Source organism: Schistocerca americana, chromosome 6, assembly GCF_021461395.2.
Source record: "Schistocerca americana isolate TAMUIC-IGC-003095 chromosome 6, iqSchAmer2.1, whole genome shotgun sequence".
NCBI lineage: Eukaryota > Metazoa > Arthropoda > Insecta > Orthoptera > Acrididae > Schistocerca > Schistocerca americana.
This window is the reverse complement of record NC_060124.1, coordinates 388542938-388569516: the sequence shown is the minus strand read 5'-3', so window position 1 is coordinate 388569516 and position 26579 is coordinate 388542938. Positions and strand designations below refer to the sequence as shown.

At 38.0% G+C, this 26579-nt stretch overlaps 1 protein-coding gene across 1 annotated transcript; it reads left to right on the top strand.

The window, feature by feature from the left end:
- The first annotated feature begins 832 nt into the window (after positions 1-832).
- On the top strand, positions 833-26579 carry LOC124619755 (succinate dehydrogenase [ubiquinone] iron-sulfur subunit, mitochondrial). Its single transcript, XM_047146334.1, has 7 exons — positions 833-986; positions 2035-2201; positions 3631-3774; positions 15254-15449; positions 19306-19407; positions 25258-25380; positions 25806-26579. Exons 1-7 carry the CDS (start codon positions 936-938, stop codon positions 25905-25907), a joined length of 885 nt encoding a protein of 294 aa, XP_047002290.1. The 5' UTR covers positions 833-935; the 3' UTR covers positions 25908-26579.

Here is a 26579-nt window from a genome sequence, read left to right as displayed (position 1 = left end):
GATATCATCTGAACACACTAATAGCTCACCTGTTATTTTTTCCCCCCTGATATTTTGATGAAGTAAGTTAATACGACCCTTTGTTTTATCCCTATTTACTGTACATGAAGTTTCTCTTATTCTATTTATCTTGATTGCCATCTGTCTGGTCTTTGGCTTTAACCTAAAAAACCTGTCTACCTGGACCCATTAACCACGGGGGTCACCCCTTGTGTGACTGTGGACCCCCTTAGAGTTTCTACTAATAGAGAACATGACTTCCTTTTCCCTATCCTATTCAGGTGCAGGGCATGTGTAGTGTATCCCCACCTATCAATAGCATTTACTGGAACAACACTTATTTGAGATTTCGCCGGTGTCTGGAGCATCCTGTTCAGCTCAGTGTTAGCACGCCTTATGGCAGTGTTTACCAAGGGCTGATCATGGTGCTGAAAGACCTCCACAAATCCCACATTTGTGTGTTCAGTTTCTGCTCCTATTTTATCCAGGTCACTCCTAATACTGTATCTTGCATTCGTTGATACATGTCTAAAATTTTATGTCGTCAATATATTGCTTCCGGTGCTTCAAAATTCTGCACAATCATGCGAACACAACTATCAGTACCTGTAGTTCGTTATTTTCAATTCAAAAGAATTAATTTTTTTTTCGAAAAGCCCTAGTATGGCTATTGGGCCCGTGACAGCGCCGGGGCCGTAGTATAACTGTGAGCATCTGCTGCTTGGATATACCGTCTTTGCTTATGAGTTCTGTCTGAGTAGCTCAGTCGTGTTGTCCGCTAAAAGAGAATGGCCAGTTTCTAGTTTAACCTGGTTTGAGTTCCTGCTATTTTTATTTTTTTCTGAACTGTGAAACGTTGAGTTGGCAATAGTGTGCCGAAAGACTTCGTTCACGTCAAAGTATTATCTCTGGAAGTAATAGCTGCGCGATTCGGAATGGCAGGTGAAGCGACGATTATGCGGCTATGCAGAGGAACTTTTGGGAATGTAAGTTGACCTGTCATAATTCTGATTATATGGCGTCACTCCGAGAATCGGCCTGACTAAATGACGTTAAAGACTACGCTTCTAATGCATGACTTTTTATAACAGTTACGCGATAGTATTATGTAACCCACTACTTTCTTAAGGTGATTTGGTATTTAAATGGCAAACACTGAGAAATGCATTGTTAGCAGGCACTTGATTTGGCATTAGATTCATATTATCAGAAATAATTAGTAGGCTTATGATTTGGCATTAGATTCATCTTATTTTAAATAACAATTACGCATAAGCAGTAACAGTTCTTCGTATTTTTGACAGAGAGAGAGAGAGAGAGAGAGAGAGAGAGAGAAAAATACTCTTTGGTTTACTATATATATATATATATCTCTCGATATGCTGTAGCTCTAAGGTCATCCATCACTAGTTTGCGTGCTTGATTCGAAAGACAGATGTTGGTAATAACGGGTCAAGAGGAATAGGCAATACGAGTCGTCGGAGTTGATCAGCGGTGTATTGTTAATGGCTTACCTGTGTATATTCACAGTATTACTGTCAGCCAGCGAAGCCAACGATTGTGGGAAGAAAAAAAAATCTTGTTGTGGTGACAGATAGCTCTGTTGGCCTCTGATCTAGGTTAGGTTGGAAGGTGACAGCACTTGTCGGTTGCGAGTTGGCGGAAAAAATAATGATAATAATAATCATGGTTATGGTGACAGACATAGTATTGCCTGAGGTTTGCATCAGGTTAGTAGAACACAGTTATCTCCAGAGCTAACCTGTTTGAAAAAATAGTCACCGATATCATGTTACAGTCTCCATGTTTTTTACACCATTTGTTCCTTGTGTCCTATGTCATTGGTCAGAGCCGACGAGACGTATTGAATATTTCTGTTTATTCAGAATTACCTCTTGTATAGTGTGTAGGGTGATATCAGCTCAGTCATTAAAGAGCTCAATGTTGTTAGTTCCTAATCTGGGTGTTGGCACTTAAGTTACGTAAGTAATGAACTTCGATAGATGATGTCATAAGCCCTTTGATCTGTTGTAGGTACGGAGGCTTCATAGTGCCACAAAGCAGCAAGCAGCGGCGGCAGCTGCTGTTGCTGCAGAGACTAAGGCGCAACCAAGGATCAAAAAATTTTTAGTGTATCGATGGAATCCTGATAAGCCCACAGAAAAACCTACAATGCAAGAATATGATGTGGATCTCAACACGTAAGAACAAATTCGGCATTACCCATTGCTCTTCATTTTGAGGCACAGTGAGTTATGGGGTGTATACAATTGACGTGTCCGGAAAAATGGGCTAACAGTCAAATACAAAAACTGAAGAGATAATTGCCATCTGTTGCTGGATGAGGGAACTATAAAAATTAGCATGGTCTCGTGACTAAATATCACTTAGGGGTGAGACTGTCAATTTTAGTAGTTCCTGTACCTAGAAACTGATTGCAACACTTATATCTAAGGTTTTACATTTGAGGGTTAGCCCATTTTTCCATCCATGTCTTCAGTTGGTTGTTTATAATTGGCAAGTTCAGGGACTAGAGAATTAATATATAATTTTAAATAGTAGTAATAAATAACACACAGGATAACAGAAAATGTTATTTGATCCCCATAATGTAATTACAGCAAATATGGTGGACCTATATTTCACTTGGCATTGGATGATGTAATGCTCCGAAAGCAGAAGTTCTATTTTTTTATTTTATTGTATGTCATGGTAGTGATGTTGAATCATAAAATAATAAATAAATAATAGCTGAGGAAACAATTGACCACATCTTGAGCTGCTGCAAAGTGATCACCAAGACTGACTATAAGCAGTGGCACGAAAGATCTACTGGAGCTTGCTTATGACAAAAGTATGATCTTCCGGTGGCAAAGAACTGGTGGGTCCATAATCTAGAAAACATTGCCAAAAACAAAAAGGTCAAATTACTCCGGGACTTTCGACGGGTCGGCTTTTGGTACACAATATACCAGGCATTACAATTATGGAGAACAAGAAAGTGTGGAGCATTGATATCACACGAGATAACAGAAATGATGAGAAAAGAGTTAAATAGCTTACAAAGATACAAGAACTTCAAAATTGAACTGTAGCTACTGTGGTGTAAACCAGTGTAAGTGCTCCCAGTGGCTGTCAGTGGTCAGGGCCAAAAGAGCTTAGTAACCACTTGAAAATCATTGGCATTCACAGTCAACTGCATTATAAAAAGTCACTTTACTGGGATCTCCACATGTTGCCCACCAATACACCATGCGATCCTAGACCTTTGGGAGGTGTCAGCCTAATAAAAAAAAATAGCAGGTCCAGCATAGTTACCTCTTTTTATTGTTCTCATAATAATAACTCAAAGTAACACATTGTTTCGTAACTTGTCATGTTTTGTGTTTATTTCACATATGCTCTGGGGAATATTAGCAATCCTTTGAAGTAAACTGAGTTGTCTAGAGATAATGAGACGACAGAAGGAAATACTGACCCAGTGAATGTTTAAAGCACATGCTCACAAAAATTGTAAAGCAAAATAAGAATACAAATAAATAAAAGAATCCATATTTAACATTCTATTTACTAGTTCTATCGCTAAGTCATGTTTTTCATACTATGCCCTTTTTGGAATTTTAATTTCAGGTGTGGTCCGATGGTGCTGGATGGTCTAATAAAAATAAAAAATGACATTGACCCAACATTGACATTCAGGAGATCATGCCGGGAAGGCATATGTGGATCCTGTGCAATGAACATTGGAGGTGTCAACACACTGGCATGTATCAGGTGCCTAAATTGAAAATGATTTTTCTGCTTATTTGTGGTCACCATGGATCAAGGCTTTTGCAACTAGTCATCAGGAGGACGAAATTTTGTATAAATGTGGCGTGAAGTTTCATTACAAAAGGAATTTCTAGATTGACTTATTCTACACATGATACTATTGCCTATGGCATAGTCCATATTAATTCAGGCAGGCTAGGAAAAAAAAAATTACCTTCATAGTCTCAGATGTTATGGAATTTAGCATATGTTACATTAAAGGACTAAGTAAGGAACACACTTTTTTTCCAAAAAAAATTCTGCTCCAAGATAAAGCCCTCCAAAGATGACACTGCACATGCCATTTTGAAAATGCATATTTTGGAAAAAATTTTAAAATGTTGTTTCTCTTGTTTCTCTGACACAGTTCTAGTTTTTTTTTTGGGGGGGGGGGACTTCTTTTATTCGAAAGGTAATTGCTTTATGATTACAAAGAAATCCTCCTTTTGGACTTACCTGTCAAAGTTCTTTTACTATAGCATTCTGAATGTTTTACAATTTATGGAAAACTTCTTTTTTCAAAAATGCCAATCCATAAATTTTTTTCTGTTGATTAGTTTCATATAGTTCTACATTCCCTGAAAAGGAGAGCTTCCACTTTTCTAAGCTGAACATAAAGCAATTGAACTTTTTGCCATGCATAAAACCAGTTTTATCATCACACAACAGGTTCATAAAAATCAAAGCCTAGCCTTGTTTAACATAGCTTTAGTTTTGAAAGATGAGGAAGACTCTCATTTTTCAAGCATTTAAAATGGTTCCAAATGTATGGGCAAGGTCCAAAGACTTAAAGGTTTCAATTTATACAACTTTTGTGCACTCTGTTTAGCCAGTCAATTAACTAAAAATATATTCCATTGCTTCAGCATCCTCCTTTGATATAAAGTGATGCCTTCGTGTTGAACCAATAGGAACTGGAGCACTTAAAATCTTCAAACCATTGTGAACAGGAAGTGAGCACTGATGGCATTGCTGCTGTCCTTCAACTGAAAACCTATATCTAGCAGTTGGTCCATATGGTAGATGAAGTTCACTACAATATCATTTAAGTCATAACTAGTGTCTATAATCTCTGCAATCCACCAGTCATACACACACACATGCCACAAACATCTCTCTTCTCAGGTTGTGAATCTGAATATTATCCTGCTGTCTCTGAGATGTTGACTGAACTAACAAAATTTCTTCTTTCTTCCTCTTTAAAGTGCATGCAATATGAGTTCTCCCATTACGTTGAGTCCAAAAATTTGTCTTCTGAATTTCATTCACAGGAGTAGTTTGTTTGGACCGTTCTTCTTTCTTCCGCTCACGGAATTCTTCGATTTCCTCTTTGGACAAAAGAATGAGGGCTCTGGATGTGTAAGATTTTACGACTCTCATAAAATTCTCAGCATTCTCAATCGCAGCTGTATTTGGTCTAGAAAAATTATATTTTGTAGCATGATGTTTAATTAGGCTCCTACACCATCACAAGGCCTATTCCTGTGACCAGTATCACTGTATATCCAGTCATTTGGTGCAAGTGACTTACTCAATTCAGACAGCTGTTAAAGATTTTTAAAATGACTAGGAGTACCATCAGAAATAATGATCTTCTCTGCCCGTTTACAGTTGAAGAATTTTGCGCATTGCTAGTAAAGCATGTGCCGAGTCATGTCCTGTATGATCACTTATAACTACAACACTTGTGGTCTTGTTTGAAAATATGTCCCACCTGTAAAATTTGAAACCTGGTCATTACTTCAATGATATCCTTGTAATTCATGTGGGAGAATGCAAAATCACAGTGAAGCACTAAATATAGTTCTTCAGCTTGTACATACCCTTTCACTTCTGCAAAGTGTTGTTGTTGTTGTAATTTCTTCAGATGCTGGTGTGTTACTGCTTTCATTGACCATTTACAAAGTTCATCAATGAAACTGTCAAAGGCATCAGATTTCTTAATAGTTTATTTTCCTCCCATAGCTTGTATGTAATTTCTGCTGTTATCTGCTACGTCTTCCAGGCCAATTGTCTGTAAAGACAGTCCTCCCTTTCCAAGGAAGTCACCACATTCTTGAAACAAACGAGTCTCTCGGTTTATGCCATAGACTACTAATGACTTCACATGCCCAAGCAAGGTGTTATGTCACATGCTCCAGTAAGTTCTTTGAAGTTACCACTCAAAGTTCAAAATTCACACAATAAACACATAAACAGACATCTCGAGGTGGGTGTGCAACTACCCACTTAGGTCGTAGTGAATAAAATTTTGATATGCCAGTATGTGAAGTTGTATAGTTGCTCTTATAAATTGCAAAATTTTCTTTAATACTGCGAGTTATGTACCTATTCACTTTCACAACTTTTTGACCTTCGGCTGTTACAGTTATAAGGTCTTCTTTATTGGCACTCTGGCAAGAACTGTTCTATATATCTTCCAGATAAAATGACTGCGCTATTTGAACTTGAGTTGCTTCTACAGGATGACCATAATAGGGATCTGGTCTTCCAAAGACTCTTTTTACAGACCTCCCATTTCTTGATTTGTCCACCATGTACTTTGATACTGACAGAATGTGGTCCAAAATTGTTTTCTTGGAAAATATCTTTGGGATAATAGGTAAAACTTACAACTTTTCACTATAGGGTGCACAGTATTCAACAGCTGACTTGGTATTTGTGAAAAATTCCTCGCAATAGGTGCAAGAATGCTTTGGTTCATTTTCTTGTGAAGATGGAATCTCTTCTTTGAAGAGTGTGGTCCGTTTTGCTGTAGTGTATTCATCCAGAGCCTTAGTAATTTCTCTGCACTTTCTTGATGCTTAGACTTTAGGACTCAACTTCACTGACCACGGTTTCTTAACAGGACCAACACCTATCTCTGTAGTAGAGTGATTCAGGGTATTTAACTCTCCCTCTGTTGATGCAAAACCTACATCATCTGCAGCATGTGAGGCTTCACCTTGTACAGATACTATCATTGTTGTTATTCTGTCAATATTAAGAACACAAAAAATGATCACTGGAGACATCTTCACTTTGAAACAGGGTCTTCAAATGAGAACACTTACTCCGAATGTCAACAAAATATGTTTTTTTTTTGTTTATATTATGTATCACTCGTGTATGGGTATGCAAATAGTCAGCACACTACACTCTCCTGTGGCCCCAGTCAGAAGACATTTCAAACTATCTTTTTCACAAAACACACTGCAACTGTGTCAGCTGGCGAATTCCTCACTGGATGGTTTTAGATTTCTTAGAAGCCTCTTCAGTAAACAAATTAGCACTAAACAACTACAATACAGAAATCCGCAATGAACGACCATGACAAAGAAACAACAACAAAGTGTAATAAATATCTGCAACAATGAAATAGAAAAGAAATAACTGCAACAAAGACTATAGAAATAAACATTTTAACAAAGAAATTAGTAAGAAACAACTTCAGTGAAGACATACATTACCCTTGAAAGTTTTTAAAATAAAACCAGACCAACTTAAAAAGTGGAAGCTCTCCTTTACAGAGAATACAGTACTACATGGTACTAATCAACAGAAGAAAATCTAACTTCTATAGAGTGGCATTTCTGGAAAAAAAAAAAAATTCTGTAAATTATAAAAAAAATTCAAAAGGCGGCGGTAAAAGGATGCTGACAGATATGTCCAAATGGAGGATACCATTGTAATCATAAAGCAATTATCTTTCAAATAAAAAATACTAGAACAAAATATCTAGAACTGTTACAAAGATACAGCTGTTTTGAGTCATTCCTCGTTTAAGCAAGTTAATGCCCTTTATAGTAATTGCCAATAATTTTCATTCTTTCAAGAAAATTCCAAATATGGTATTTAATTTGGCTGTATCAGCACTCTGTTTAATGGTGGCTGACATGAGTGTAACTCCTAATAAAATGAGAATACAGTTAATTATTTGAATTTATGCTTGTCATGTATTTGTTGTTCCTTGTGTGATTTAAGAGGCTCAGCTGTGTTCCTTAATGGGTAATTCTTGATTATATTAAATCCTTCCCCCCCCCCCCCCCCCCTTTCCAAATTAACCCCTGTGTGATTTCCTTAATTACAGTTTCTGTAGATTCATTTTCATTTTAATCAAAGTGGTAAAGGGTACAGCAATCGGTTGCAAATAATGTGTATTGCTTATGCGAATTTTAGTCACTGTGTGACCAAGTTACAATAAGTTAACTTGCATCACCTTATTAAATATACACTTGGGTAAGCTTTAAATGTGAGCCAGTTGTAAAATAGGGTCATTTCATGCCAAAGAGACCAATATTAAAAAGTGTCCCCACTCTACCATCTCCAAATCTAATGAAGTTTTATGTGAAGGTTCTATATGGTGTTTGATGGTTATGTACCAATTCCAGTCAAGTATGTTCAGTGGTTGAATTTTTAGGGGCTCTTAAAGAGAGGCTACTTATTTTCGCATCATGTACGAAGGTGTGGATGTGCCAAGTTTGCTAGACTTTTTTTTTTAAAAGTTGTAGCACACATTTGGTCATTTGCTTTAACATACATTGACAGCTTTTTATGCAGAATCACACCACGGCAACAATTCGGGATTTAGCCACACCTACACATAGCTAAAAGCCTCTAAAGTGTCTAAAAAAGTCGCCGTGCTTTTCTGAGAGCTAAGGTTTGACAGACCACTGCTACTTTTCATATGAACCAACCGTACCAAAACTTCAGAGGGTTCTTCCTATCTATGATATTTGTATGTGGATCTTATTTAATTAACATTGGCTGCCTAGAAGAAAAGATAACCTATTTACTCGAATCTAAGCCACAGTTTTTTTCCGGTTTTTGTAATCCAAACAACTGCCTGCAGCTTATCTGAAAAATGTTGGTAGGTGCCGCCAGAAGTAACTTCTGTCGTCAAATATAAGTAGCGCTACACAGGCATGCTTTGCAGACACAAAGATAAATACTGGCGCCAAAACCTCTGCGTCAGTAAATAAATTTAAAAAAAAAAAGATCGAAGACGAGCTTTTTTTCTCTGCCCCGAGTTTCAACCACTGCATTTTCATACATTATCCAACGAAGTAAATACAAATTCCGTATATTGTTCATCTTCGAATATAGCAGCAATTCAATGTACTACGAAAATCCGACTGGGAAGACTGTTTGGGATGTTTATCAATATGGCCAATTCTACGTTCTGAATTTTTTCCTACCTGTGAGAAGAGATGGTTACTAATAGGAACTTTTATGAATTGTGAATCACATGCCGTATTCTCTTCACCATAAGAATAATACGAATACGAATATGAACATTTTGCCATGTATTCTTTCGTGTTTGCTGCTCTCTCATTTAAATCCTGTCTGCCCAATAAACTACGAAACTAGTGTGAGACAATAGCAAACACACAAGAATATACATATCATGTCATGTTTATATTCGTATTATCCTTATGCCTAATGGTGATAGTCAGAAATGGAGCAAGGCAATAGACTAGATCTTTTTAAATCTAAGATGACTCTAATTTCTGTGCAGAATGTAATGTACAAAAGAGACGTATGCAAAGATTTTCAAACGGAGAAAAATTTTAGCTAAACTCTCGTTCAGAACATCTTCTATCATTCGCAGTCTATTATTTGGTTCTTGTCTATCATTATCAAAGAAAGCAGCAGTGTAAGTAACAACAAATAGCAGTCTCTTGCCATTGTTTCGCTAATGAGATGCCGCGAGCGGCGACAGGTCGTAAACACACATTATCAGAATGTGACAAACAATGCACAACACAGTACAATAATGCATTTTAAGCTTAGTGACGTAAACACCTATAAAAGAAAAATAAGCAATCGATTCAAACCAGACGAAGCACGTGAAAAAGGAAGGGTACCCATATAAACACGGACGGAGCGCCTGACGCATAGCAATGGCTACCTGGTAAAGCTTAACTGCTAAGCTTACGACTCGAACCAAACTACAGTAGCTGTATCGCCATTCATTCGACCTAAATTGTGCCTCATATTACAATGGACCAACTTTGTTTTGATTTGGAGGTGCACCCTAAAACTTTTCTCTCCCCTTGAATTTCGAGTCTCAAATTTCAGGTGCGGTTTAGATTCGGGAATTTTTTTTCCCCCCCTTTGATTTAGAGTCTCATTTTTCAGGTGCGGCTTAGATTCGAGTAAATACGGTATGCATCTGCAAAGTTGACCAAAATTTTCTACATGCAAATTTTAGGGAATTTTTGGGGGGCAATATCTCAACTGTCTCTTGTTCAGTCCTCCTTTTATTACCAAAGCTGGAAAGAACATGCTTTAATTTCTGGACCTTGCATGTTGATGAGTAAGAATACCTATTGAAAAAGAGGGAGAATGGATTATCGGCGAATACGAAAAATTAATACAGTTTGAAGTTGTAGATAAAAAAATGTGTAATTTTAGTATCTTTTAGTAGTATAAGATTTACCTGCTGTTTAGGGAATATAACTACTAATAAGTGTTTTTACATTATTTTACAGTATAGAATATAGATATAATAAAACCTCAGAAAATGCTCTTGAGATCGTAAAATCTAGATGATCATAATGGAATGTTATGTTGTTTAGACTGTTTTAACCCTACAATGTGTGGTGGTGCATATATGCATTGTCACTCAGTTTCTATTGACATTATAAAGCAATAATATTTTTTTAAGGCTCTGTCCTCGCAGCAGTGATACATTGCTGAAATACCACTTTCAATTGTTGCTTTCATTGCCAACTTTTACTATGTCAGTCTTCTGTGACGCGTAATCTTTGGTGTTGACAGTTTTGATGGCCTAATTTGTATATTTTGTATTCAAACAAGACCGAATCTTCCATGCTATTTTGGTGGATCAGATGGAGCTGATTGTCTTAAGTCATCACTATTCTACGAGTATTATGAAAAAAGTAAACTACAATCAGTTAAGAAAATGTCACCAAGTAGGTCTGGGCTTGACTTTACTGAAGATGCCCAAATTTGTCCCTACCATAATGCCTTGTTGATGACAAAATTTCAGTTCCTGCAGAAGCCTTGCTGCAGTCCATATGGTAAAGAAAAACATGTAACTAAGAAGGCTTTAACAGCAGTGACCGTTCCAGTGGCTGATAGATTGAAGTTACTGACAAATGTTTTTAAACCTGGTCAGAAAATTTGTACCAAATGTAGACAAGAAGTGGCCAAAAAAGAATCATCCCACCAGGATAAGCAGGAATCACCACTGAAATCATGAATGTTGTTGATTCATTGATAATACTTCATTATCATCACCTGGAGAGTCACCATTAAAAGTTCAACGGATCGGCAAAAGGGATTCAATAGGATACATAAAGTGCAAAGTTTTGAACACCCATTACAAAGGTAATTGCCACAGCTGCTGGTGTGAGCCAAGTAGATATTGCTAAAATACAAACAGAAGAGTGCCAAAAATTTAAAGATATGGATATCTTAATTGAAGCACTTAAGCTGCAGGCTTCAAGAAATTGCAGTAAAAGTTCAAATTTTAACCTTGGCCCCCAAATAGTTGGACTATTGAAAAAAACTGCTAAAGAATTTGCTGCTTTGACTAAAATAGAGCAGAAGTCTAGGAAACTAAAGCTAGAAGATGGGATTTTGACAATACATGCAAACTGCAAAGGGAAAAGCTCAATGATGTAAAACAAAATGGCTTAACTTTTTTGGAGATGAGTTTTCTTGTTTATGCTCAGGCTAAAAGGATTGTGTTGCAGTAAAAATAAATAGGAAAAAGATTCACATGCATAAACATCTGCTCCTTTGAAACCTGAAAGAAATGTTCGTTGTTTATTGTAAGCAATATGGAAAACAACTGAGCTTCTCAAAATTTTGAGAGTTCAGGCTGAAGTGGCGTACTACAGTTGGTGCTTCTGGATCACATTCAATATGTGTATGTGCAATTCATCAAAATGTCAAATTAATATTAGCTTCAGAAACATCCATCCAAGATGACTATAAGGTTTTGAGAGAGAGAGAGAGAGAGAGAGAGAGAGAGAGAAAGGGGGGGGGGGAGGGGGGGAACTGCATTCAGTTTGGAATCGAAAGCTTGCATGCTGCAGTGTTGCGAGGAATGTTCAGGAAAAATATAACTAGAGACTTTTCTCAGAGACACTTGTAGAGACTATGACCCTGAAGAAACAGTGCAATACCAACAATGGGTCCTTACTGACAGACACATATGGGAGACATGTCAGAGAACTGCTGAAGATTTCGTGGGGACACTGATTCTGAAAATTACCACTTTAAAACGCAGTCACTTCGTGACAAATACTAAATTTCATACTGTAAGCAGCTGAAATGAAATCTTGCAGAAAATGAATTAATTTTGTTGATGTATTTTGCTGGGAATTATTCATTTGTTGTCGAAGATGCTGTGCAAGGATTTCATTGGGAGAATATTCAGGCCAATTACATCCATTTGTTATCTATTTTGGTGGCAAAGAATCTCAGAGTATTAGCATTTGTATGATCAGTGACTCTCCGTCATCATACCATTGCTGTCCATGCCTTTCGAATAAAGTTAATAGCGTATTTCACATGAACAAGATGATGTACTCATGCACGCACATGGTTCTGTTCGTTCTCTCCACAGGCCAGCTACTAAAGACACCTGCTGGATTCATGAACAACATATTTTCGTGACTTTGAAGCACAGTCACCATCATCATCTGGAAGACACAGTTTTCTTCAATCTGTCCTTGATAAAATTGTAGAACTAGTTAACCAAAAATGGAACTCTTTAGTGTTTTTGTTTTGCAAATTTGCTGTGTTGGGTATTATGTTTGTTTTATAGCAATGTTAATGTTTGGAACTAATTTGTATACAAAAAAAAAAAAAAAAATAATTGTGGGACTTAATGATCAAAATGTTTTACTTTTCAGTCTTCTTGAAGTGCTAAAATAATAGCATTTGAAATGGATTCTTACCCATCAGTATGCTAGATCCATAAATTAAACAGTATGGCTTTGGAAGCTTAAGGCATGTTCTTTCAAGCTGTGGCAAGAAAAAGAGGATTGAAAAAGACACAGTTGAGATATTGTCCCCCAAAAATACCCCAAAGTTTGCACGTAGAAAATTTTGGCCTACTTTGTAGAGGCATATTGTTTCTTCTAGGCATCCAATGTTACTTAAATTTGATTCATAAATAGACATCATAGGTAGGAATAACCCTCTGAAATTTCATATGAAAAGTAGCAGTGGCCAGTCAAGTAGCACAATGAATTTTTTAGCCACCTTAGAAGCTTTTAGCTATATTTAGGTGTGGCTAAATCCCAAATTTTTGCCATGATGTGGTTAAACATAATAAGTTGTCTGTGTATATTAAAACAAGTGACCAAATGTGTGCTACAACTTTTAAAAAAGCCTAGTAAACTTGGCACCTTGGCACCTTTGCACCTTTGTATGTGATGTGAAGATGAGTAGCCTTTCTTTAAAAGCCCCTAAAAATTCAACAATTGAAGATACTGAACACAAATTTGGTATATAAGCTTCAAAGACCTTATAGGACGTTCACACCAAATTTCATTAGATGTGGAGATGGTTGAGTGAGGACCCCTGGTCCCCTTGACATGGAATGACCCAGTACATACCAGTAAATGTAAGTGAAAACATTAAAACCACATATATGCACATAGTTCCAACTGGAGTAATCATATTGGAGGTTGAGTGTACTGTGTGGTCACTGTTTACAGTACAACACAAATCTAGTATGCCTTCTTTAGATGTGTAATGCATTATCAGCATGTATTAACTGTATTTTACAATTTACATTTTTTATTATATTATACTTTATGGATGTAAAACAGTGACTAATACTTTAGATACACATGTTACTTTCGTAAAGTACCCAGTGGCATCTCTTACTCACTTTAAAATTGAACATAGTTTAAAAAATAGAAACAATCTTGTTCAAAATACGAATTTTTTATTGAAATCTTGTTACATACTAAGCACAGTTGAAAGAATTGGAACATATAAGAGTGATGTTACAAGTTGTTATTCCAGCTGTGGCATGTCAAAAGAACCAGGAATCTTCCTGCTTTAACATGACCTCTCTCACAAGTTTCACATGAAAATACATTATAATAAACTTTCAGTTACATGATGCAATAATAAGGGATATACGTTATATTTGTCTTCAGTAACTATGTACTCATATGTGATCTAAGAGTGTGACCATAACTATATATTATTGTTAGATCAGTGTGTCTGTTGGGTCCAGCCCATATTAGCTGAATTCCAATGGTTTTTAAATAGTTTGCAAAATTGGAAGCGTCTCGTGACCTCCTGCTCATTAAGCAGTGCCCTACAAGACGATGCCTGATGGCAAAAAGATTGCAGACTCCTCCAACATTTCCATACATCTTCTCTTCTTGCATGGATGGAGCATCGTCATACGTGCGGACAAAAGTGTTGCACTGTGTCCACTTTCAAGGTGGACAGCGAACACAGGTGTGCTGATCAGACAATAATGACCTAGTTCGCATATCAGTGCAAAGTTTCTGGAGACAATTATAATGGATTAACCACATGAAAGTTTGTTAGTTTTAACACTGAACTGTGTATGTTATAAAGTATCTGTATGTGAAACTACTGAGACACATCATGTTAAAGTAGAAAGATTTCTTGTCTATATGTTTTGTCTGTTCCAGTTCCTTCAGCTGTGCTTAGTACGTAACACAGTTCTAGTAAAAATGTCATTAACTTAGCTATTTTGTAGAAGATATTTTAAGCTATGTTCAGTTGTAAATTGTGCAGCAGTAATAGATGCCACTGGTTAGTTCGCACAACTACCACGATGAGCAACTGTAAAACGTTAGTCACTGTTCTTAGTTACAATCACGTTTCGTGTCTATAAGTCTTAAAAAGCATAAAATAATAAAACATACTAACTATAAAATAGTTAATACATGTTGTCAACACATCATGTATGTAAAGAGCTCACTGTAGATGGTATGACGTACACTGAAGCCAGTTATGTTGCAACTGTAACTAGTGCCCTCTCTGTGAACTCAGCCTTCAATATGATTACTTCAGTTGTGACTAAATGCATACATGCAGTTTGAATGTTTCCACTTACATCTACTGGTATGTATTTGATGATTGACTCATATTTAATGCTTATACAATTATACACTTAATAAGGCATGTGTGTCACCTTATTGTAAATGGTTCTATATGTCTTTTAGCGCTGCAGATGACCACTGAGTTACCGAAATCTGGATATGTAATGATTATTTGAGACTAATTACTGTACCCTTTACCACATCAAATACATACAGTCTCTGGGCACAACTCCTTCCCAAAGGATTCAAACATGATTTCATTTTAATGTCTCTTGAAATCCTGGAAACTTCATGCTATTAGATGTATTTAGATTCTGTAACATTAGTCTACTAATGATCATACAGTTGCTGAAAAACAAATTTCACAGCATGTAAATGTCCTATTGCAGCAAAATTGACACCAATCTAAACAAGCCAGTTAAAATATATCCTCTGCCGCATATGTACGTAATAAAGGATCTAGTTCCCGATATGAATAACTTTTACAAGCAGTACCGTGAAATTCAGCCTTGGCTGCAGCGGAAAAATGAACCTCTTGCTGGGAGCCATTCTTACCTGCAGTCTGTGGAAGATAGACAGAAGCTGGTGAGTGTTACACAGTGTGGTTAAAATATACTGTTATATATATTTTGTATAATATTTATGTGCATGTATGCTTTGGAGTTCATTTAAGGGAGACCATGTTAGCTTTCTTAGTTCTCTTAAAATAATTTCAGTCACCTTTTAAAGTTTTCCATTGATCTGCTGAATGTTGTGATCTGTAACAGTAACACTTTTCCACACACCCAGCAGAATTTTCCTTCTATTTTTAATCTGGGTCAGTGAAAGGGTCCAATTCCACCCATCTGCTTTGACCTGTGACGTAACTGTGTTATTTTGTATGACGTCATTGAGGCATGACATGTTAACATCAATGATCAAACTTGTTTGACAAAATTGCCCTTATCTAGCCAAGAATTTGCCAAGCAAGCCTGTACATGTTCAAACATCATTTGTCAGTTTAACCTCACTTTGAAGCAGATGCCCCTTGTCTGAGGTTTGAGTCCTCCCTTGGGCATGGGCATGTGTGTTGTCCTTAGCGTAAGTTAGTGTAAGTTAGATTAAATGTTGTGTAAGCCTAGGGACCAATGAGCTCAGCAGTTTGGTCCCATAGAACTTAACATAAATTTCCAAATTTGAAGCAGATGCTGTCTGTCTCCGTAACTATTGTGATAGTAGTGACAATAGCCACAAATGCGGACAGACCAGTTCTGCCATTGACTTTATCACTGTGTTAGAAGAAGAAGAAGAAGGCGACTCTGGTCCAGGGAATGGCTTAAAATGAGATGTTTGCCCATGAATATCTGCTAAAGGGAATATTACCCTTAGAACCTGATGATTACATCAACTTTCTTCAAATGGACAATGAAATTTTTTAAAACTTGTGAAGAGTCTACTAAAGAAGTAAACTTGTCTGTTGAGTTCACTCTTATCTCACCATGGATGTGTCAGACATATCTGTACACATACCAAAATCGCTTGTAAATTTAAGCATGCTTTTGAAGCAGAAGCTTTGATACTAGTGAGAATGGCTACAAATGCGGGTAAAGCATTCGTAGTAGCATGGAGAGATGCATCAAACCACTTTTTGGACTGAAGACCACAAAAGCAACAACACTGACTCTGGCACTGTGTTTAGAGAAGAAGAAAACAAGACGCTGGTCCAGGGAATGGTTTAAAATGAGAGAGAAATATGCAACTGGAAACTTATTAAGGAAATGTTACATTCAAACCTGGTAACTACATCAACTTTCTGTGGGTGGACAGTGCAAGTTCAATAACTTGAACCAGAGAACTTCGATTTCATCTATTTTGTTTCAGTTCTGCTTTTTGTGACTATATACTTAAAATATTGATTTTTTTTTTCATGTGTAATATATGGCTGGGAAAGATGCTATACCTCTACCTTTTTGGTAATTGTCAGTGTTATTTCGTCTTTATACTTGACCACAGTTTCCATGGTTGTGAAGACTCATGATATAATAAGATAAATTGTAATTAAACAAATTTTCACTGAACAATGTTATGAAAAGGAAAATTGTTGGAAAATTGTTACTCACCATGTAGCAAGAGATGATGAATCATAGATACGCACAACAAAAGGACTGTCACAAATAAAGCTTTCAGTCATTAAGGCCTTCGTCAACAATAGATGTGTCTGTGTGAAACCACACTGTGAGCAGCAGCACCTGTGCATGATGGGAGTGGCGACTGGGTAAGGGCAAGGAGGAAGCTGGGTAGGGGGGGGGGGGGGGATAGTATAGTGGGGAGAGGTCGAGAGGGGAGGCAGGAGTAGCAATAAAGGAGAGCAGTAAAAAGACTGAGTGTGATGGTGGAATGACAGCTGTGTAGTGAAGTGCTGGAATGGGAACAGGGAAGGGGCTGGATGGGTGAGGACAGTGACTAATGAAGCTTGAGGCCAGGAGGGTTCAGGAATGTAGGATATAATACAGGGAGAGTTCCCACCTGCGCAATTCAGAAAAGCTGGTGTTGGTGGGAGTGATTTGTATGACACAGGCTGTGAAGCAGTTATTGAAATGAAGGATGTCCTGTTTGGCAGCATGTTCAGCAGCAGGGTGGTCGCCTTGTTTCTTGGCCACAGTTTGTCAGTGGCCATTCATGTGGGCAGACAGCTTTTTGGTTGTCATGCCCACATAGAATGCAGCACAATGGTTGCAGCTTAGCTTATAGATCACATGGCTGATTTCACAGTTAGCCCTGCCTTTAATGGGATAGGTGATGTTTGTGACCGTACTGGAGTAAGTGGTGGTGGGAGGATGTATGGGGGACAGGTCTTGCATCTAGGTCAATTACAGGGGTATGAGCCATGAGGTAAGGGGTTGGGAGCAGGTGTTGTGTAAGGATGTCCATCCTTATTGTGTAGGTTCGGTGGACGGCAGAATAACACTGTGGGAGGGCTGGGAAGGATAGTCGGCAAGATGTTTCTCATTTCATGGCTTGATGAAAGGTAGTCGAAATGCTGGCAGAGAATGTAATTCAGTTACTCAAGTACTGGGTGGTACTGAGTTATGAGGGGAATGCTCCTCTGTGGCCGGACTGTGGGACTTGGGAGGTGGTGGGAGACTGCGTCACAAATATCGTCACAGTTTCTGGCAAGCACGTAAAAGACGATCTGTGCTTGACAAATGTATCAAACAGCACTGTACACATCAAATATTTGTCAAGCATAGTTAAGTTTGACAAAATGTTTGATCGTTTACGGGGGCCTTCACAAATTGTGTTTGCAAAGAGCGTGTTAGAGTACCTGGTGGCACGCTCTAGTGTGTGATGCTTGTTTCTAAATTGTTAGTGTGATATTGGCCCAAGTGCTGCATGTTACGTGAGGTTGTTTTTTGTTGTCTTGGCACTATATTGTCAGTGTCATTAGTTATTGGCTACCAATTTATTTTAGGTTTTGAAACTGTTAGTTTGTTGTGTTGTTAATGGTTTGAAAGGTTGCACAAATGTTTTGTTGTTGAACTGCTTTGTGGACATTGGACAGTTTCGTAACACTCTTGCACAGAATGGATGGACGCCTGCTTTGGCCACAACTTAGTTTATTTGACCATAAAAGTAAAGCTATTATCAACCTGAAGATTGGGTTGAACATCATAGTGCTTAACTAGGCATGATACTATTGGTTGTGGTTTGCCATTAAGTTCCTACAACCTTTGCACTGACTTGTTTGGCCAGTTATAGGGAGATCTACAGTGAAACATGGATTCTGAACCACAGTGTAACTTGGTGTTTTTCAAATTAAGAAACATTACCAGAGGTTAAAGAAGTGAAAAGTGAGGTAAAAATCCTAGGATGGACTGAGAACCAAAACCAGTACTTTTAAATTCATAATTTTAGGTTATCTGTGGTGCCATTAAATCAACTCAGGCACTCTCTTGCTTCAGCATAGTGTATGAATGTCAGTGAAGTTTTGAATTGATCACAACATGTGTTAATACAAAATTTTTATCTCTGGTGTAGCTTGTCTGTACTTGGGTCGGAAACATTACCCCATATTCAAAGCATGTCATCCTGCTTTTTGATTGGTTCAGCCATTTCTAATTTCAGTAGGAAGCCATTCAATAGTCACGCCATATTTAACTCGCTTTTCTTTGTAAATATTACAGACTCAAAGATAAATTCAGGCACAGTTAGAAAATAGAGAAACCTTGGAGACTTTCATGTGAGTGACTTTTGTGGGAGTAATTTTCTTCTTTTCCAACACATGATTTGTTAACCTAACACCATTTGGATAAATCATTTTATCTTGTAACATTAATGTAGTGATAAAGTTAAAGCAGCCATTTTCATTCAGAGACAGTGTGTTGACATTACCTTGAACTTTGGATTTAATTGAATGTTGTTAACTTGCTGATGCTTATTGGAATGCTTTCTTTTGTTACAGGATGGTCTCTATGAATGCATTCTTTGTGCTTGCTGCAGCACATCATGCCCCTCATACTGGTGGAATGGTGATAAATACCTTGGTCCAGCTGTCCTAATGCAGGTATTGGAAACAGTAAATTTATTTAGCAGCAAAGTTTTTCCTGATAGATGAACCAGGGAATTTGAAATCACTATTCTTAAATTCAGCAAACACTTCCATTTCTTTCCTAGTATAGGTTTACACTTGCAGTAATACTGTTTAATACCTTGGTCCAGCTGTCCTAATGCAGGTATTGGAAACAGTAAATTTATTTAGCAGCAAAGTTTTTCCTGATAGATGAACCAGGGAATTTGAAATCACTATTCTTAAATTCAGCAAACACTTCCATTTCTTTCCTAGTATAGGTTTACACTTGCAGTAATACTGTTTGTAGTGATTTGACCATATTTGCCATCAAACATAAGAGTGAGTCACTACAGGTATTCAGATTATTACTATTCATAAATTTAATTTGTTCAGGCAAGATTCAACAATTGGTGGTTATATAACTGTTTGAAGGACCTCCAACATTGTACATTTTCCTTTATCACAGGGTGTAATGAGCTATCTACAGGCAATATTGGAGTAATAGAGAAATATTGTTTAAAAGTAGTTTTTAAGGTAAACATTCATCTTATGTGCGGAAGAGTTACAGCAGCACTGAGCACTGCAGTGAACTCTTATGATGCAGTAATGTCTTATGGTCATTAAAATGCTCTTTGGGTTAGTGTGCATTTTTGTGTGAAGTAAGACGCAGCATTCTGAACAAAAAATACAGTTGAAATACCACTTCTTATGAATAAACTGGGGCTAAGATTTTATAGGTCCAACCCACGGATGATGAGTCAGGACCAAGACATCTTGTCCTCATTCCTTTGCAACATCAAATCTTCTCTCCTATCTGCTTTTTCTGCTTCTCCTCAACCCAGCACACCACCTTCCTGGATGTAGACCTCCTCTCTGATGCTCCCTCCACACCTTCATCCACATTAAACCATCCAACCACCAACAGTACCTGTATTTTGACAGCTGTTGTCCCATCTACACAAAAATAGTTTCCATACAGCCTGGCCATCTGGAGATGGCATATCTGCAGTGACAGGAACTTTCTTTCCCAGTATGCCAAAGGCCTCAGCAAACACGCTGCCCCTCAGATGTAGTCTGCAAGCAGATTTCCCATACCATTTTTCAACATACCCTCAGTCCTCCCATCACTCCCCCCGGCCCCCAAGAACCAACTGCAAGGGAGTGCCCCCCTTCCATCACCCAATATCATCCTGGACTGGAACCAACTGAACCACATCCTTTGTCAGGGCTTTGATTACCTACCATCACACCCTGAAATGTGGGACATCCTAAGAAGATGCTTCTCATCCCTCCTAAAATGGTGTTCTGTTGTCCACCCAATCTCCACCATGTCGTAGTCCATCATATTGTCACTCGCAATCCCTTGCTACAGGGATCGTATACCTTTGGAAGACCCAGTTGCAAGACCTACCTAATCCAGCAACGCAGCACTTCCTATTTATTTTTTATTTATTGTTCCGTGGGACCAAATTAAGGAGAAGTCTCCATGGTCATGGAACGAGTCAGTACATGAAATTATAACACGATATTAGAAACAGATAAAATGAAATATAAAAAAACATATTCAGGTGACAAGTCGTAAGTTTAAATAAAGAAAACCAACAATGTAACACTGGAATTTGCTTAATTTTTTAGCCCTTCCAGGAGCTCCTCGACAGAATAGGAGTGAGCCATGAGGAAACTCTTCAGTTTAGACTTAAGAGTTTGGGCTACTGCTAAGATTTTTGAGTTCTTGTGGTAGCTTATTGAAAATGGGTGCAGCAGAATACTGCACTCCTTTCTGCACAAGAGTCAAGGAAGTGCATTCAACATGCAGATTGGATTTCTGCCTAGTATTAACTGAGTGAAAGCTGCTAACTCTTGGGAATAGGCTAATATTGCTAACAACAAACAACATTAAAGAAAATTTATACTGTGAGGGCAATGTCAGAATTGCCAGACTATTGAATAGGGGTCGACAAGAGGTTCTCGAACTTACGCCACATATAGCTCGAACAGCCAGTTTTTGAGCCAAAGATACCCTTTTTGAATCAGAAGAATTACCCCCAAAAATAATACCATACGACATAAGTGTATGAAAATATGCGAAGTAGACTACTTTTAGTGTTGAAGTGTCACTTATTTCAGATACTGTTCTAATGGTAAAAAAAGCAGCAATTAGTTTCTGAACAAGATCCTGGACATGGCTTTCCACAACAGCTTACTATCTATCTGAACGCCTAGGAACTTGAACTGTTCCGTCTCGCTTATAATATGCCCATTCTGTATGATCAAAATATCGGTTCTTGTTGAATTGTGAGTTACAAACTGTAAAAACTGAGTCTTACTGTGATTTAGCGTCAAATTATTTTCCACAAGCCACGAACTTATTTCATGAACCACATTATATGTTCCTGTTTCAATATTACACACAAGATCCTTCACTATCAAGCTGGTGTCATCAGCAAACAGAAATATTTTTGAATCACCTGTAATACTAGAAGGTATATCATTTATATAAATAAGAAACAGCAGTGGCCCCAGCACCGACCCTTGGGGAACGCCCCACTTAACAGTGCCCCATTGGGACTGAACATCACTACCACTCTCAATATTGCGGAGAATTATCTTATGCTTTCTGTTCTTAAAGTAAGAGGCTAACCAATTGTAAGCTACTCCCCTTACTCCATAATGGTCCAACTTCTGCAGTAATATTTTGTGGTCAACACAGTCAAAAGCCTTTGTTAAATCAAAGAAAACACCTAGCGTTCGCAACCTTTTATTTAAACTGTCCAAAACCTCACAGAGAAAAGAGAATATAGCATTTTCAGTTGTTAAACCATTTCTAAAACCAAACTGAACAATTGACAGCAAATTATGTGAATTTAAATGCTCCAGTAACCTTGTATATACGACCTTCTCGATAACTTTAGGAAACACCGATGGCATAGAAATAGGTCTATAATTGTCAATATTATCCCTGTCTCCCTTTTTATAAAGTGGCTTCACTACCGAGTACTTTAATCGGTCAGGAAACCGACCACTCCTAAAGGAAAAGTTACAGATACGGCCAAGTACTGGGCTAACATACATAGAACAATACTTCAGTATTCTGCTAGATACCCCGTCATATCCATGAGAGTTCTTGGTCTTTAGTGATTTAATTATTAACTCAATCTCCCTCTTGTCAGTATCATGGAGGAGAATTTCAGGTAACAGTCTCGGAACACTTTTTTCTAGGAGCACTATGTGATTTCCTGTTGGGACTAGGTTCCTATTTAGTTCACCTGCTATAGTCAGAAAGTGATTATTAAATACTGTACATATATGCGACTTATCAGTAACACGGACGTTCCTACTACGCACTGATTCTATATCCTCGACCTGTCTCCTGCAGACCAGCCACTTCCTTTACGACTGACCATGTGGTTTTAATTTTATCCTGAGACTTAGCTATTCTATCTGCATACCACATACTTTTTGTCTTCCTAATAACATTTTTAAGCACCTTACAATACTGTTTGTAATGGGCTGCTGCATTTAGATTCTGACTGTTTCTAATGTTTTGATATAATTGCCACTTTGTTCTACAAGATATTCTTATCCCTCTAGTCAGCCACCCAGGCTGCCTGTTTGTGCTAGTACCCTGTTTTGAACGTTCTAACGGAAAGCAACTTTCAAAGAGCACGAGAAAAGTCTTGAGAAAAGCATTATATTTATCGTCTACTGTATCAGCGCTATAAACATCTTGCCACTCTTGTTCCTTGATAAGGTTTACAAAGGTCACTACAGCAACTGGATCAGCTTTCCTAAACAGCTGATGACTATATTTAACACGTGTTGCAGCACAAAAATCTTTTAAAGTTAAAATTTGTGCATCATGATCTGAAAGGCCATTCACCTTTTTGCTAACAGAATGCCCTTCTAGTAATGGGGAATGAACAAAAATGTTGTCTATGGTTGTTATACTGTTCCCTTGCACTCTCGTTGGAAAGAATATGGTTTGCATAAGATTATATGAATTAAGGAGGTCTACCAGCATCCTCTTCCTTGCACAATCACTTATACAATTAATATTGAAGTCACCACATATAACTAACTTTTTGTATTTCCTATAAAGTGAACCAAGAACCTCCTCTAGCTTTAGCAAAAATGTTGTGAAATTGGAGTCTGGGGATCTATAAATAACAACAGTTAGAAGTTTAGCTCCATTAAATTTAACCACACCTGCACAACATTCAAACGCGTTTTCAGTGCAGTACTTTAAAACATCAATTGACTCAAATGGGATGCCGTTTTTCACATACATGGCTACTCCCCCACACCACAAAGAGCTCCTTGAAAAGCTGCCAGCCAACCTGTATCCTGGTAAAGGAAGCCTATTCCAGTCCTGTCACAGGTTTACCCTACCCCAACAGAGAGCAGGCCACATGTGAAAGCAGCCGTCATATACCAGCTTTTTGCAATCATTGCACAGCTTGTTATGTTGGTATTACTACCAGCAAGCTGTCCACCAGGATGAATGGACACTGCAAACATGTGGGCAAGAGCAGTGTAGACCATCCTTTGGCACAAAATGCAGGATCTGCCAGGCAGTGCTCTTCTCTCCCCCCATCTGTACCCTGCTATCACTCCTCTTCCCCCACCTACTCCAGTTTCTGCTTTCGTTCAGCTTGACAGTTGTGTTCCAGTTGGGGCAGTGGTCATGTGTGTAAGGCATGCCTGCTTGCGTAAATGTGTGTGTGTTCTTTTCTGAAGAAAGCTTTGGCCAAAAGCTAAATGTGTAACAGTTATTTTGCTGTGCCTGTCTGCAACTCAGTGTGCCATCTTTGCAGTGACAAGCAATCTATCCTTTCCCTAATGCTGTTGATATTCTGACCTGGCTTTTCCATTGTCTGAAAACACATGCGCACACGTTCACATAAGCAGAACTGACACATGCGTGGCCATTGTTTCAAGGCTTGGAGCTTGACTGCATCTGATGGAGAAGCTATCTGCGGGGATGGGGGGTGGGAGTGGGGGAAGGTGATGCTAGTGCTGCCTTTGGGAGTGGGCAGGGACTTGGTGGGGACAAGATAGTGTTGTTAGGGGCAGCATCGGGAGGATGTACTGGGGGATTGGGATTGGGGGGGGGGGGGGGGGGGAATGGTGAAAAGGAAAGGACTTGGGGGGTACATTAATGTGATAGAAATCATAGTACCGGAGCAGGAGTAAGGAAGGGGTTTTTTTTTTTTTTTTTGAAGGTTTGGATGAGGGGGTAACAGTGTGTGTTCCCATCTGTGAAATTCATTAAAACTATGTGATTACTTTTTCATGTTACTGTATTACATTCTGTTTGTTTCTTGTGATTAGTGTCCTAAGAAGACTTCCAGGGTGTTGATTATTCTGTAGATTGGGTTGATGCTGGAATACCTATTTGGGAGAGATGGGAAATATTGTGAGAAGCATGTTTCTCATTTCAGGGAACAGTGAAAAGTAACTGAAGAGTTGTGGAAAATGTAATGTAACATGGAAATGGAGAGATTTCAGACCCATGTCCATATGACTTATTTGCCTGTGCTTTGTACTATGACTTATCCTTAAAGTTTTGCCTTACCTTTGTAACACCCTGTATAATGTGAAGTTTTCCAAGCTTGCCCTACCCTCTTTGTTAATTGGATCTTGAGTTGACATTTTATTGTGTGAGCCCTCCATTCTTTAAGCACGAGCGTTCAAATTATAAAATATTGTCTTGTTTTATTTTTTCTTGTAATTCACTGTTTGATTAGTGGATATATCTAGGGGATTATGTTTGATTCCAGCATTGTGTTGTTTGAAGAATGTGTATGATTAATTAGTTTTAAATGTGAAATATGTTCCTTGCAGGCATATCGGTGGATAATTGATTCTCGTGATGAAGCTACAGAACAACGTCTGAGTAGGTTGCGAGATCCCTACTCTGTTTATCGTTGCCATACAATTATGAACTGCACGAAGACATGTCCTAAGGTATGTGTGTGTTAGTGAACTCATTTCATAGACATGGATATTTTGGCTACTTTATTGAAAAGGTTTCACAGTGTGCGGTTACTCCTAAAAGATGCAGCCTTGCCGCTTTGCCTCTCATGACGTGGGGCTCGTTTCTTCTATTGTGCCCACTCCCCACTCCCCCCCCCCCCCCCCTCCCTCCCCCACATACACTCACTCACCCACACCTAAACACATTACTACTGGTGCCTGTCACTCCAATGGGACCCATCCCCTATCACACGCTGAACCCTCCATCACCTCTAATCCTGTGTTATCTGCTCACATGGATCCAACCATTCTCTGTCACTTTTTCTCCCTTTTTTTCTTAATTTATTGAAACGTGTCTTAAATAATTGCAATTTTTGTAGTAGAATTTCCATAATCATATTTGATTTTTGTTGCAGGGTCTGAACCCAGGTAAGGCAATTGCGGAGATTAAAAAATTGCTGTCTGGGTTCAGCAAGAAAGAGGAACCTGGTTTGGAAACAGCTGCACTACAGAAGTAATGCTAGGACTTTAAAAATATATTGAGTTATTTATTTCCTGCCACAACTGAACTTAATTCAGTTGGCTTATCGTTCTCTGAAGACACTGTCTCATTTGCATTGGCAGCAATTTACTGTCAGTTGTAAATATTATAAGAATTGTTGCACAATGATCAGCCACAATTGTGTTTTTGATTTGCAGTATTATAAATATTTATTACGTGGTAACTTATTGTGATTATGCAGACCACTTTGAAGTATATAAACACAGTTCTAATTTACTTCATTCATTCAGGTTACATTTATTATTGCTGATAGTTGCAAAGAATGTCAGTCCACCTACCTTTTTATAGGAAATTGTGTTTTCTTTAAGCAGCTTTAATATTAATCACAGGTTGTGTCTATTTTGTTTACAAAGTATTTTCATTTTATTCTCACCTGTAATTTGTGATCAGTGTTCTAGTTTTCATAGAACATTTGCGCGATAGAGCAGTTATTGGTAAAGTTGCTTTGTTAAGTGATTGGTGCTTCATAAAATATTAACAAAATACTGATAATTTTGACACACACATATGATCCTCGAGTTCATTTATAGGAGTAACAAGCTTTTATGCAAGTGAAGCAATATGTATGTAATTTATAAAGTGTTTCTGTACAGTTTTGGAACAAACTCTATTAAAATCTGCCAAGATA

Coding starts and splice junctions, on each gene's coding strand:
- LOC124619755 (XM_047146334.1), top strand. CDS start 936: ATGGCAGGTGAAGCGACGATTATGCGGCTATGCAGAGGAACTTTTGGG. Junction 987..2,034: donor GCAGAGGAACTTTTGGGAAT/GTAAGTTGACCT, acceptor GATCTGTTGTAG/GTACGGAGGCTTCATAGTGC. Junction 2,202..3,630: donor TATGATGTGGATCTCAACAC/GTAAGAACAAAT, acceptor TTTTAATTTCAG/GTGTGGTCCGATGGTGCTGG.